This window comes from Cololabis saira, chromosome 5, assembly GCF_033807715.1.
Source record: "Cololabis saira isolate AMF1-May2022 chromosome 5, fColSai1.1, whole genome shotgun sequence".
NCBI lineage: Eukaryota > Metazoa > Chordata > Actinopteri > Beloniformes > Belonidae > Cololabis > Cololabis saira.
This window is the reverse complement of record NC_084591.1, coordinates 34,100,727-34,114,627: the sequence shown is the minus strand read 5'-3', so window position 1 is coordinate 34,114,627 and position 13,901 is coordinate 34,100,727. Positions and strand designations below refer to the sequence as shown.

General features: G+C 42.3%; 3 protein-coding genes across 3 annotated transcripts; 2 read left to right on the top strand and 1 right to left on the bottom strand.

The window, feature by feature from the left end:
* Positions 1-5: 5 nt before the first annotated feature.
* On the bottom strand, positions 6-885 carry LOC133444183 (protein FAM180A). The gene is made up of 3 exons (XM_061721752.1): positions 756-885; positions 513-586; positions 6-406 (listed from the first exon to the last, which is right to left on the bottom strand). The coding sequence occupies exons 1-3, from the start codon at positions 817-819 to the stop codon at positions 59-61; spliced, it is 486 nt and encodes a 161-aa protein (XP_061577736.1). The 5' UTR covers positions 820-885; the 3' UTR covers positions 6-58.
* A 2,222-nt stretch (positions 886-3,107) lies between these two features.
* kbtbd4 (kelch repeat and BTB (POZ) domain containing 4) lies at positions 3,108-7,553 on the top strand. Its single transcript, XM_061722609.1, has 5 exons — positions 3,108-3,165; positions 4,394-4,869; positions 5,495-5,636; positions 5,782-5,888; positions 6,027-7,553. The coding sequence occupies exons 2-5, from the start codon at positions 4,408-4,410 to the stop codon at positions 6,885-6,887; spliced, it is 1,572 nt and encodes a 523-aa protein (XP_061578593.1). The 5' UTR covers positions 3,108-3,165; positions 4,394-4,407; the 3' UTR covers positions 6,888-7,553.
* A 47-nt stretch (positions 7,554-7,600) lies between these two features.
* On the top strand, positions 7,601-13,732 carry rapsn (receptor-associated protein of the synapse, 43kD). Its single transcript, XM_061721751.1, has 8 exons — positions 7,601-8,778; positions 9,436-9,774; positions 10,244-10,402; positions 10,908-11,006; positions 11,156-11,278; positions 11,395-11,448; positions 11,574-11,773; positions 11,880-13,732. The coding sequence occupies exons 1-8, from the start codon at positions 8,554-8,556 to the stop codon at positions 11,950-11,952; spliced, it is 1,272 nt and encodes a 423-aa protein (XP_061577735.1). The 5' UTR covers positions 7,601-8,553; the 3' UTR covers positions 11,953-13,732.
* The last annotated feature ends 169 nt before the right edge of the window (positions 13,733-13,901 follow it).

Below are 13,901 nucleotides of genomic sequence, written 5' to 3'. Positions count from 1 at the left end.
CAAAAGAGTAATTGCACACGCCTTTGTTTGACACGTACTGATCGTGTATGTGTGTGTATTAAGCATAATTGAAGAGAAAACTTCCACGTAGTTCGTAGACTGTGATGTTTGCCAGCCGGAGCAGCATTTCCCCCCAGGCCTCCCGCTCCTCTGTGCTCTCCTGAACCGCAGCCTGCTGGGCAGAGTACACTGAGCTCAGGACGAGATTATCAAACTGAACCTGAGTGAGTGGCTTCCTCTGACGAGTCTCCAGGGCGTCCAACATGAGCGTCATGGAGCTCAGACTCTTGGGAATGTCGTCATTGATCTGAACCAGGAAATCCCGCCCTTTCCTCATCGATGCCATCTCCTCGTCCAGCAGGAGGACGTTGTTGTACTGGTCGATCACCACTCCGCCAAGCAAAAACTGTGCACAGGAAAGAAAATCACGTATCCGTCGTGCCCGAAGGGAAGATTTGTGGTATTTAATATATTTGTGTGTAGATTTAAATTGGCCAAAGCCCAGAAAATACCTCAAACATCAGGTTTGCATCAGAGTGAGACAAGGCAGCTTTTTGAAAAACTGGACGTGTGCCTCCACCAACATCTAAAGACAGGATATAAGTGACTTGCGTTACAATATCTGAGCTTCACTGTCTTTGAACATTTCTTTTGCTTTCTAACACAAATTGCACAACCCGCGCAAAGTAATAATATTAAAATAAAAACATCTGTCCAAATCTTAGTCTAGTTAGCACAGTCGTGTTTTTACTTACCCTGAATTTGATCAACACAAAGCCACAAAAAGATCTGGAGGCAGATTTTGAGAAACGGATTCATGGTTGTCCTTCCCTAGATTAGTTCGACCCGATAATGCTTTACATTTCTCTACCCCGTCCACTCTCTCCCCATGATTTTTCTGACTCCAAATAAAGGAAGAAGACTGCGTGCCGCACATTTTTTCAGCTTGGAAAAGGAGATCAAAAGCCAGATGGCTGTGGTACAAAGCACACAGCAATAGTTGGAGATGCTTCATTTCCGCAGCAGGAAAAGTCTTCAGTCTGCAGCGCTCGCACTTGCAAATCTATTGTCATTTGATCCATATTGAAGTATCGAATTATGTCCATGAAAACAAAGCAACCTGTAGATCACAGGGAGTTAACTACAGTTGAGGGGACACAAGTATTCCAAGCAAAGAGAAACTGCATTTTTATCTGTCATAAAGTGAAAAGATTCTGCAGAAGAATCTGCTTTTTTCCCTCTTTTATCTAATCCAGGGCTTCATTTGTACGGATTTGTGACAATGAATAAAATGACTGATATTGATAGAAAACTTAAATGGACAAAAATTGTGCATGTGAACTCAGCTCTGCAAAGGCAACCAATATAATTCCTATTATTCTTAATATTTATACAGGAACTCAGGAAATCTAACGCTAAAGCTAACCTTTCTGTCTTTGTTACCTGATGTACCGTAAACTTTTTGTTTCTTTGATATCTGTCGTCTTGATTTTCAGAAGAATTTTCGGATGAAGCAGGAATGTAAAAGTTATAACCTCCTCCCTTTGGAAAAAATACCCAAGAAACCAAGAATGTTGAAACTCTAAATGAGAGCAAAACACATTGATTTGTGAGGAATTTTGTCCTTGACTTTAAATCAAAAGAAAACAAAGACAAACCAAATCAGAATCAGAATCAGCTTTATTGGCCAAGTTTGAACATGCCAGACAAGGAATTTGACTCTGTTTATTTCGCTCACTGTACCCAGATTTACCCAGAAAAGCTAATATTATCTTAATAATCACTTTATTTGTCAGTATACATGGAAACACACTGAAATGTGTCCTCGGCTTTTAACCCATCACTAGTTAGACTAGTTGCAGTGTGCTGCCTTTATTCTGGTGCCCGGGGAGCAATTAGGGTTAATGGTCTTGCTCAGGGACCCAAGTTGGTATATTTTGGTTCTTTGGGGCTTGAACCTGCGTCCTCCCAAGGCCACCTCTGTAACCACTAGACCACCCATCTTATTGGTTGTTGTAGCATTAGTATTGTCTCTTACAGTAATGTGTCTCAACATTCGATATCTTGTAAGCCAACAATTTCAACTAAACATACGGCTTAAACTACTTGCATGTAACTGTACACTTTTTAAAGTACTCTTTACTTGCAATGGGAACAATAGCACATGTTTAAACAAAGGTGTTTTTGCTATATTTTTCATTCCAGTATGATATGAAGCCACCAGAGATAAGGTGGTTAAAAAAAAGGAATGAATGAATGAATAAATAAATAAACTAGTTAATGTATGGAGGTAGATTTGTTTCTTAATTATTAAATAAAAAAAAAGATTGCTTCAATCAAAGAAACAAACAAACAAACAAACAAACAAGACCATTTTAGACAAAGTCGGGTGGCTGTAGACGTTGGTGTAGACACTCAAACATGTCTGACCCTCTGGTCTGACCAATGGGGAAGCATGATGTTTGTGTCAAAATGATTCAATCAAAAAAAAAAAGACTTCAAAACTTTTTTCACTTAAAAAATCACTTCAAATTGGAAAAAAATATTTTTGATCCCAAAAAAAATGTTCAAATGCGATTTTTTGGGTCTCAAATATTTTTTTGTATTCAAACACTTTTTTTCTGATTGAAAAAGTTTTTTTTATTGAAAATATTTTTTTCTTTTTAAACAACTTCTTTTTTGATTAAATGATAAAGACAGAAATGTCTTACCCATAATATGGCCCAAACACAAAAAACACTACTTCAATCAAAAATGTTGCTTTTTTTATATATATATAAAAAAACTTCACTTCTATCAAAGAAAACATTTCCAATAAAAGAAAAACAGTGTTCAAATGCATTTTTTTGAGTCTCAAATATTTGTTTTGCATTCAAACCCTTTTTTTCTTTAATTGAAATCATTTTTTTTGATTGAATTGAATTTTTTTTAATTGAAAATATATTTTTTGATTGAAGCAATCTTTTTTTGGATTGAATAATTAAGAAACAAATCTACCTCCATATTAATGTCAAGCTGCATTGATGAAGAGGGCTGCAGTAACAACTCTTGACCAAAGGGGGCGGTAGGCGCTCGGTTTTATTTCACCCGCAGCTGGCTGAGAAACGTCATGTACTTCCGGTTAACAGTTCGGCTGCTCTGAATGTTGAAGTGGGAATAATAAAGGTAACCACATTTACATGCTCACCTCACTCCCCCTCCATTAGCCAGTCTGTATTTCTTTCCACCAGTATTGTGGTTGAACTTGTGCTGAAATGAACGAGAGGCGGCTAACAGCGGTGGGAGCGAGACTCGCATTTGTTTTTAAACTGTCGTTTTCAGTGTTTATGCGACTATCTGCCAAACGAGGCCCAGATAATATGTAGACCCAGTGTTTAAAAACCATCCTCACAGTTTAACTGGCGTCAGCCCCCTTGATTGTAAAGGTTTCTACAGGTTATTTACAAGTGATGTTGTGAGCAGTGGGTTTTACCAGGGACGTCATGGATGTTTGAGCTGATTCAGATTACATTCATTATCCTTATGTCAAAAGTCTGTTTTTACTTCTGTGCGATGTTTAGAAAATGCCACAAGTTATATGAGAGAAAAACGTACAAGGATGGCATATTGTCATCAAGATTCAGAATTAAATGTCCAAACATGCAGATAACACTATTGGGTGAATGGGTAGATTTGTTTATATTTATGTACAGAAATGGGCAGCTAATTATAATATATATATAATTATAAGCTAATTATATGTGTGTGTATGTATGCATATATATATATATATATATATATATATATATATATATATATATATATATATATATATATATATATATATATATATATGTGTGTGTGTGTGTGTGTGTGTGTGTGTGTGTGTGTAAGTAGATATATACATACATATAGAGCATATGCAGTTAATAGAGACAGTATAGTGTAAATAAGTATATTTATATAAATATTTATATGGGCATGTGTGTACAAATATATAGAAATATTCAATTATGTGTATGTATGTATAGGTATGTGTGTGATTATAATTACAGTATATAATAATAATACTGTTATTTAGCAGTGTGAGTACAGTGTGTGAGTATTTATAAATACGGGTTAAATGATTAGTGAATGGGGGTAGGATTAAATAAGTTTACACTTCTTCCTACTCCTTTTTTGCACATGTAAATTAAGATATCTAGTGTTAAAGGATGAAATTCTTTGTTTTGTTGTTTTGTTTTCTTAACTTCTTTTGAAGTGTTGTTTTTTTACATATACAAAAATAAAAATCAAATCAAGATCCATGTGCTAAAGTAAAGAAAAATCTAATATTGTCACGTAACTGGAGGCAGGACATATGTAGGTGGCATCTTAGGATATACGTGTTGATGGTTTTTGTGTTTTTCAATAGAGCAAAAAGCAAAGATGGAGTGCAACGAGGAGGGCGGCCTCAGTGGAGGAGGCTCTGTGGGAGAGGAGAACTACTTTCTGGGATACACGTTTACAGACCGCTCTCACTCGAGTCGTGTGGTGAAGAGCATCATGGACTTGTGCCTGGAGGACGGCCTGTTTGCTGATGTCACCGTCACTGTAGATGGCAAAGAGTTTCACCTGCATCGGCTGGTGCTCTCTGCTCAGAGCAGTTTCTTCCGCTCGATGTTCACCTCCAACCTCAAAGAGTCCCACAACCGCATTATTGAGCTGAAGGACGTCGGCGCCCCCGTCTTTCAGCTGCTGGTTGATTACATCTACCATGGCACGATTAAGCTGAGAGTGGAGGATCTGCAGGACACCTATGAGATGGCAGACATGTACCAGCTGACTGCTCTGTTTGAGGAATGCTCCCGCTTCCTTTCACGGACAGTGGAGGTCAAGAACTGCCTACAGGTGACTTATTGATTTCTTTTTTTTACAGTTAAAGGAGCTGTATGTAAGAGCAATAATAAAACGAATCATAAAATGACCCCGATATGTCAACAGACATTTAAAAATCATGTTCATTTCAAATACTTATGTCACTGACAGCAGCACTCAAGCCAGGATATAAGAGGAGTTGCAGCCCTCAACTGATGTTTATGTTGTCATTTTTTGTTTTGGCCTGAAGCTCCACCCTCCACCTATCTCCCAATCACCAAGTCAGTATTGTTTCTGAAGCTCCACCCTCCACCTATCTCCCAATCACCAAGTCAGTATTGTTTCTGAAGCTCCACCCTCCACCTATCTCCCAATCACCAAGTCAGTATTGTTTCGGCATCCGGGTTGCCAGCTCGGTTCTAATTATCGCAGCCATGGCGGCCTACGTTCCTGCTGCATTCTGCAGCCTACCTGGCAACCTCTGGTCGGGGGGAGGAGGGGGAGGGTACACGCCGCTCAACAATATTTTGAAAGTGACTGCAGTACCAGTTTTGGCCATTTCTTACAGACGGCTCCTTTAACAGTCTATACGGTCATGGTAATAATCATGTAGAGTAAGTGCTTCTTTCTCTCCCTCTCTTTTGGTTTCTTTGTCTAGGTTATGTGGCTTGCAGACAGGCATAGTGACCAGGAGCTGTATACTGCAGCTAAGCAATGCGCTAAAATCCACCTGGCTCAGCTGCCTCAGACTGAAGAGTTTCTCAATCTGCCTCTCTGTCTGCTCTTGGACATTATTAAAGGTATCGCAGCTTTATTTTCTGTCATTGTCATTGTCACTGTCATGTAAATCTTTGTAGAAACTTTCAAAACGCTGAGAATGTGCATGACTGTTATTCTCTATTAACTAGCAACATTTAATTCAAAATGCACTTTGTCCCTGCTCAGATGGAGTGCCAAGCTCTCAGAATCCAACAGTGGCCATCGAGTCATGGATAAACCACAACAAGGTCGAGAGAGAGGAATTCGCTTGCATCCTCCAAGAGAATCTTAAGGTAGCATTGCTTCGCACCGACCACTGACTCTCCTTTCATGTTCAGCCAATATTATATTTGATTCAGGGTCAGTTATGTAGACTGGTAACCACTGATATTACCCGTGTCAGTGACATTTCTCTGTCTGGTTTGTCTCAGGAGATCGGTGAGAATGTCCACATATACCTGATTGGTAAAGAGGAGACGAGGACTCACTCTCTCGCTGTGTCACTTCACTGCGACGAGGATGATGTGATAAGCGTGAGCGGCCAGAACAGTTTATGCCACCAGATCACTGCAGCTTGTAAACACGGCGGAGACCTGTATGTGGTGGGGGGGTCCATCCCACGCCGCATGTGGAAGTGCAACATGCACACTATGGACTGGGAGCGCTGTGCACCCCTGCCCAGGGACCGCCTCCACCACACCATGGTCTCCGTCTCAAGTGAGGACGCCATCTACTCTCTAGGAGGGAAGACGCTGCAGGACACGCTGTCCAACGCCGTCATCTATTACACAGTGAAGGACAACATGTGGACAGAGACCAGTCAGCTGGACACTGCCGTGTCCGGAGCCGCTGGCGTCAACCTGGGAGGCACCATCTACCTGCTCGGAGGAGAGGAAAATGACATGGACTTTTTCACCAAGCCATCCCGTGTCATTCAGTGCTTCGACACCTCCTCCCAAAAGTGCCAGATCAAACCCTACATGCTGCCGTTTGCAGGCTGCATGCACGCCGCCGTCCACATGGATGTGATCTTCATTGTAGCGGAAGGAGACTCACTGGTGTGCTACAATCCTCTGTTGGAGAGTTTCACGCGCCTGCGCTTCCCGGAGGCTTGGAGCTGCGTCCCGTCGCTGTGGAAGGTGGCCAGCTGTAACGGCTGCATATATGTTTTCAGAGACAAGTGTAAGAAAGGAGACGCTAATACATTAAAGTTCAACCCGGCCACGTCTGTCGTCTCTGTTATCAGAGGTATAAAAATCCTCCTCACTAACTGGCAGTTTGTCTTAGCCTGAACTGCCCTCTGTATGTTCACGCGTTTCCTGCTGTGAATCAAGGAAGAGTCTTGGAATATTTAGCATCCATGCTCCAACGTCCTCTAAGGAGATCTTTCCTGATGTCTTCCCTCAGCAGTCTTACTCATTCCAGCCTATTTATGACAGCTCAGCCTCGTGTTTCACCTGCTTCTTGTCTCAGTGTGTCATTGTGAATCTCTTAGCTGAGAAGAACCTTTGCAGTGATTTTTGTGACCAGTAAAATTAAAACGATTGTTTCCTTTTTTATATGCATGAAAAACACAACACTCCCTTCAGTATATTGCAGTATCATTCTGTTGAATGAAAATCCTTAGATGTCAAATTACAGATCTATGTGCAAAAACATACCACAGGATGTTTTATAACGTTTCAATTTTTTTACAGTTATTTTGCTTTAAGTTGTATTTTCATGTACAGTGTAATTGTTCAAGTTGAACCGTCATGAGAAATGTTAAATACACAAGTGTAGCTAAAAGCTGTCACTGTTTGTATTGTCTTGACTCAACAGCCTTTGACACTTTTAGTAACTTCACTGAAATTATGGTGTTTTGTTTTTTAACAGAAACTGAACATCGTTTATTGTTGAAGTTACACAGGAACCTCATCTAAAAATGTCACTGTATGAATTCTGAAAACATTCCCTCGTAATTAGCGTTTATTGTCGAATCGGGGTGTGAAGGTTCGTGTTTCCATCCTCAGGGTCTGAAGAGTGGGAGCCGAAGGAGAGAGAGCTACTACGGAAGGGCCACAACTTTGATCCCATTGATGTGCTGCAGGAGGCTGTGCAGCTGAAACCTAACCTCAGGAACATGTCAGACTTTGGGAACTATTCTAAGCATCAGTTGCTGACGCCGAGACTGGGGGTGGGGGTTCTGGAGGCCCATATGTGTCTCTATAAGAACTCCCAATAGGAACTTGCAGCCACGGAAAGCGCCGTCTGAAATGCGGCTACTTCAGCGCTGAAAGAAGCTGCATAAAGCCCCCATATCACAGCGACTCTGTCTGGTGGGATTGTTTCGTGGATGTGGCGGAATGTAAAAACAGGTGATCAAGTGTTTGTCAGGGAATAAGAATCACGTGAAGGTAGATTGCTAGGAGCCGTTGTGACCTTGGGACAGTTTGCTGAGGGCGGAACATAATTCCTGAAGGGACACATGGTCTAGAGTGACAAGACCATCTGCTGTTGCGCCAGCAGTAGGAGGAAGGTGGAGGGGGTTGGACGCAGGGTTACTGAGAATTCCTTTCGTTGGGGTGTGGAGGGAGTAGATATTCTGGGATGTCACTGCTAGAACTAAGCCAGGATACAAGTTTCTTTGACGTTTTTCAAGTGGAAATCCAAGGAAACATTTTTGCATCCTTGACGATAAGACAGGATTGTTGCATGCTGGGACTGGGATCGTATTTTCTTGGCCCTTGAGGTTCCCACAAAGCATTTTGCTATAATGGTCTTGGTGCGTCGCCGTTTAGCTTCGGATCTAGTTTCTTCTCAATCTCAGCAGAGCCGGAGCTGATAGAGCGGGATCCGGTAGGCCTTCTGGCACCAGGCTCTCAGAGGATCATCTTCAAGGGATCTTCTTTGGAGTTGTACTGTGCATGGCAAGGTTCTACTCTCCTCCAGCTCACTGAAGCTGCATGGCCTAAACGAATGAATATTTTTATGTTGCGCCTTGCATCAGAGATGGGCCAGGACCAAACAAAGCAGCAAATAGAGAAGGGCCTGAGGTTGTATCAGTCCAATCAGACGGACAAAGCCCTGCATGTTTGGACGAAAGTGCTAGAAAAGACCTCAGATCCTGGAGGGAAGTTTCGGGTGCTGGGGTGCCTGATCACAGCTCACTCAGAAATGGGAAAATACAAAGATATGCTCAAGGTAGGCACATAAAATCCGTGTGTACTGTTTGTTAAAAGATTTCTGTCGTTAATACTTGCATAGAAGGTCCTCTAAACTGTCTTACACGTGTGACGTAAATCATTCAATGTGAGTGTAATACATGCCAAGAAGTTTTTATTTTGCACGACTATATTTCTTGCCATGCAAACAGCAGGTGTGTGTGTGTGTGTGTGTGTGTGTTTGTAGTTGCAAATCCACTCAACGTGGGGTGCCGAACATGTCATCACGTTTACTCATTACTGGAACGGTTCCTGCCGTAGTAGCATTTTAACATTTCAATGTCTCATTGGTGATCGCTGAACTAAAAGTGGTCAAAGGTAATTTTCTAATATTTACAGCCATCTTGAGAAGCGTGGCTTAATTTGTGGCTTCCACAAGATGCAGAGTAAATAAGTACTCTGCAACCCTAGAATCGGTGTGGGGTGTCTTGTTGACATAATGATCCATTCTGAAACGGTACCCGCTCTCACTAACACGTTAAAACGGGGTCTTCAGGAAGAACGTGCCTTAAAGTTGGATGAATATAACATGGATTTTTTTCCCCTTTGTAGCATCTCTTTAAAATTCTTCTATCCATCTGTTACTCAGCAACCCGCCTGCAAAGTTTATTCCCTTATTCACAACATTTCTCTGCAGTATGCCCTGGATCAGATTGACACCGCCAGGGAAATGGAAGACCCAGACTACCTGACTGAAGGTTACTTGAACTTGGCGCGGAGCAACGAAAAGCTGTGCGACTTCCAGAAGACGGTGTCCTACTGCAAGACCTGCTTGAACATGCAGGGCACCACTGTGAGCCTGCAGCTCAACGGCCAGGTGTGCCTCAGCATGGGTAACGCCTACCTGGGCCTCAGCGTCTTCCAGAAAGCCCTGGAGAGCTACGAGAAGGCCCTCCGCTACGCACACAACAACGACGACAAGATGCTGGAGTGCAGAGTCTGCTGCAGCCTGGGAAACATCTACGTTCAGCTCAAGGTACCCCACGTCCTGACGTCCACCAGATGTTGTGATTGTTCGTTCAGCTTCGTTGAGACGGAGTTCACAGCTGATTATGATCATTCAGAACAACTGATGGCAAACATGGATGGTTTACTTGTGCAGATCTGGGCGACGTATAAAATAAAGTTGAGCTGGTGGCGTGGCTGCTGGGGGTTTATGTAGTACCCTTGACACAGGAGATCTGTAAGTGTAATCCCTCAGCTCCCAGGAGGGTATTACTTTCAGTGACAATGATGAACCCCGGAGGTTTAGTAGGGCATGCTTGAAAGTAATACACCACCATACAGGTTGAGAACACTTCACAGTTTTTGGTCACTTTTCAAATATTGCAAGGTTTTGTTCTCGTAGGAATACGGCACCAAAACAAACTCTACATGTTGGTACACGGATATAGATAGACAGAGCTCAATATCAAGGCCTCTCCTTGTTTTACGTATGCAAACAGGACTATGAGAAGGCCCTGTTCTTCCCCTGCAAAGCGGCCGAGCTCGTCAACGACTACGGAAAAAGCTGGAGCCTCAAGTACCGAGCCATGAGCCAGTACCACATGTCCGTGGCGTACAGGAAACTGGAGCGCCTGCCCGACGCCATGGAGTGCTGCGAGGTATTTTATGAGAAACACATCACTCTTTTCCCGAGACAGACTCATAAGACTCACAGGTTTGCATTCCTCAACAATGTGCCGCCTTCTCATACCTGTGGCTGCCTCAGTGCTCTAGATACGGTAGATGCTGCTCTGCTGACAGGTGCAAGCGCCAGTTGCTCTGTCGTACAAAGCCTAAGACCTCGACAAAAATATGCTCACAGAGGCGCTGGTTTAAAGTGTTAATAAAGAGGGCGGCTTAAGTCCTCACCCTGTTCTAATTATGTACCGAGGGTGAAAAATAGCTTGATGTCATTGCCTTGGAGTGTAACGGTATAGAAAGAACAAGAGCAGCAGAGATTCCACTATTATGACATTTACTAACTGCATTTAGACAAACTGGGTATTCGCTGTATAAGTAAATAAAAACTACACACAAATGCAAACATTTGTGTCCATGTAGCTGAAGGTGATAGGTATGTGGGGGGGGCTCCTAACTAATACACGTTGTCTTGTGATCCAACAGGAGTCCATGAAGATCGCTCTGCAGCACGGTGATCGTCCCCTGCAGGCCCTGTGCCTCCTAAACTTTGCAGACATACACCGCTACAGGCGTGACGCTGATGTAAGATGCTGTATTTAATGATGTATTTGAGCAAACTCATGCTTCCACAACTTCCACAAATGTAAAAGATCTGATTTTAAAATGTTGATGTATCCGGTTGCAACATAAATATATATATGCATCTTTCTTTTGGTAAATCTTGGATTTAGAAAGCATTCCCCCGGTATGAGTCTGCGCTGGGTATTATGACTGAGATTGGAAACCGTCTCGGACAAGCACACGTCTACCTGGGAGTTGCAAAGTGTTGGCTTCTGCAGAAAGAGTTCGACAAGGTCCATCCAACTAAATATTAATCCCAACTGCAGCATCAAACCAACATGTTTGTTTTATGAAGTCTGTTAACCACTAGTTTTGGGGTAATTATGATGCTTGTCCGTTTGTCCTCCAGGCTCTTGAGTCTCTGCAGCGAGCTCAGGAACTGGCCGACGGGATGGGAAACAAGGTAGCTGAACTCCCTTGGACAGTAGAAAATACATTCTTAAGATACCAGTTAAATCCACCCATAATGAGCATTTTTGCAAAGCAGCATTCAGTTTTTATGTCACGTTGACCTTACTTTCCCTGTAGCTTTGTACACTAAAGGTTCACTGCCTGAGTGAAGGCATCTACCAAAACCGAAAGCAGCAGGAGGAGGTCAGAGAGCAGGTGGTGAAGTTCCTGCAGTGCGTAGAGGAGTTGGAGCTGTACTGCGGCATGTGTGGAGAGTCCATCGGGGACAGGGACCAAAAGCTGCAGGCGTTACCCTGTTCCCACATCTTCCACCTCAGGTAGGCGTTTGTCATCAGCCTCCACCCCTTTAGCCATGTAGCATCACACAGCCATACAGAATTCCCAGAGAAAAAGAAAACCTTCATCTTGTACCTGTGTTTCCAGGTGTCTGCAGACAAACGGGACAAAAGGTTGTCCTAAGTGTTTCAAGTCGTCCATGAAGCCCGGATTTGTGTGATGACAAGACTGAGTTGGAGCTTTTGGCGAGCAGACGCAGCACGACCCCTCACAGGCACCTGTACGGCAGGAACAGGCGGCCTCGGGATGTGCTGAAGATGTTTAAGGGCGCACAGGATGCCGAACTGAACCCAGTGTCCCGGAGTGCGGCTCTGATGACTCAGAACAGGGCGTCGGTCTCATTTAGACGCCGACAGAGGAGACGCTGTACAACTAAAGGCGTCTCCAAAACACTGGCCGTCTGTTGCAGCACTGAAACAAGTTATGGACCGTCAAAACAACACTGACATCTTAGTGCACTGGCTAGTTTCATGAAGTTTAGTAAAAGAACGATGAGTGATGTGGCAGTAATCTTTGTCACACTGCTTATTGATCACATGACTTTTCTACTCTGCATCCAGTCGCTCTTCAGCAACAGTTGAGCCGGCGCCGCCGCTCACTTTCACACGTTTATTGCTGTATCCTTGTACATATTATTCTCATGTTAATTTCTTTTGATTTATTGGAGATGTTTTGTAAAACCTAAAAGTAACAAATATCTTAACCATTCAGAAACTAGTATGTCTTTACAGAACAGGTACATGCAGCTGTTTTCTTCCTTATCCATAGAGGTTAAGGATCAGGATCAACACACGTTGTGTTCGTAGGAATTCCTTTTCTTAACCGATTTCATCACAATATTGTTGAATTTAAGAACAAATATTGTTGAGAAGGAAACCTATTAGGAAAGGATCTTTGACCAATCATGCAGTTTAACCTTTTGTTTTGATTTTTTTTTTTAAATGTAGTGTTTTTGTAGTTCTTTGTTACACTTTGACAGACTTTGATTTCACGTTGAAAAAAGCCCAACGTAAACTATTGTACCCGCAAGTACCTGCATGTCTTTATTTATGATGCCCAATAATGCAACAGATTTTTGTCAAATGTGTTTCTTATGGTATTTCTTAATTTCAGTGAGTTTAATCATTTATATTCCATAGAAATAGTTCAATTTCAGCTATATTGTGATTTGGGGGAGAAAAGTCACGTCAACTAAGCTCATCTTGGCTCACTCATTTTTTCCCTTTTATTTATAGCAAAAGCTCATTTTGCTAAATTTCTTTTTGGAGACCGCTTATAGTATGTCCAACTATGCCGACACTGAGGGCAAATGATACGTTTAAATAGAAAATACAATCATTGTATTTGTTATATAACAATACTTGCTACTGAGAGAATAACTGAAACTAATCTTTCTTTCAAGCTCTCTCAGTCAAAGTCAGGGAGTCCGGGCAATGTGGTGTCTCTGAAATGACCCCGTCTCTCCTGTACATCAGGAGGAAGGAGAGACCAACACGTTTTCTGTTTCTGCACACGCACTTCTAGTTCTCTGACCTCTTCCCTCGGTCGAGGTTTCTTCATCCAGAATGATTCATTGTGTGTTTACCTGAATAGACATTGATTTTTATTGACAGTTCTTTTGTGGTTCTGGAGTATGAACAAAACAAAAAAACAAAAAAAAAAAACAGCAGCTTTAACGGCTGAAACTACCTCTATTTTTTGCCTCCAAGCTTTTTGGGAATAAATGCAGCAACAACAACGTTGGAAGACATTTTGCTGTGTTACATTTTGTTTTTCTAGACATGATGTTTTCTTTTAATTAGAATCTGACTCAAATGCGTTATTAATTCATGTGTGCATTTAGTCAGTCACGTGGAAACATTTCATTAAGGAAAATAAAGTGCAACTAAAAGCCCATTTGTTTTGTGAAGTTGATTTTAAAATGGAAATTAAACGTCACACTTGATCAGCATATCTTGTATCTTTCCGTGACAATGTGTCACAGACGCACACGCTCTGACACATTTAACCTGTCGGACCAGTTGAGCCACATTTACTGGAAGCGCTCAGGTTCAAGGCTGATTTATGGTTCTGCGTTACACCAACGCAGAGCCTACGGCGATGGGTACG

Excerpts from the sequence above, each read along its gene's own strand:
- LOC133444183 (XM_061721752.1), bottom strand. The coding sequence starts at position 819 with ATGAATCCGTTTCTCAAAATCTGCCTCCAGATCTTTTTGTGGCTTTGT. Across the intron at positions 587-755 it reads TTGTGTTGATCAAATTCAGG|ATGTTGGTGGAGGCACACGT; the intron begins GTAAGTAAAAAC and ends TCCTGTCTTTAG. Across the intron at positions 407-512 it reads ATGCAAACCTGATGTTTGAG|TTTTTGCTTGGCGGAGTGGT; the intron begins GTATTTTCTGGG and ends TCCTGTGCACAG.
- kbtbd4 (XM_061722609.1), top strand. The coding sequence starts at position 4,408 with ATGGAGTGCAACGAGGAGGGCGGCCTCAGTGGAGGAGGCTCTGTGGGA. Across the intron at positions 4,870-5,494 it reads AGGTCAAGAACTGCCTACAG|GTTATGTGGCTTGCAGACAG; the intron begins GTGACTTATTGA and ends TTCTTTGTCTAG. Across the intron at positions 5,637-5,781 it reads GCTCTTGGACATTATTAAAG|ATGGAGTGCCAAGCTCTCAG; the intron begins GTATCGCAGCTT and ends GTCCCTGCTCAG.
- rapsn (XM_061721751.1), top strand. The coding sequence starts at position 8,554 with ATGAATATTTTTATGTTGCGCCTTGCATCAGAGATGGGCCAGGACCAA. Across the intron at positions 8,779-9,435 it reads AATACAAAGATATGCTCAAG|TATGCCCTGGATCAGATTGA; the intron begins GTAGGCACATAA and ends ATTTCTCTGCAG. Across the intron at positions 11,774-11,879 it reads TCCCACATCTTCCACCTCAG|GTGTCTGCAGACAAACGGGA; the intron begins GTAGGCGTTTGT and ends CTGTGTTTCCAG.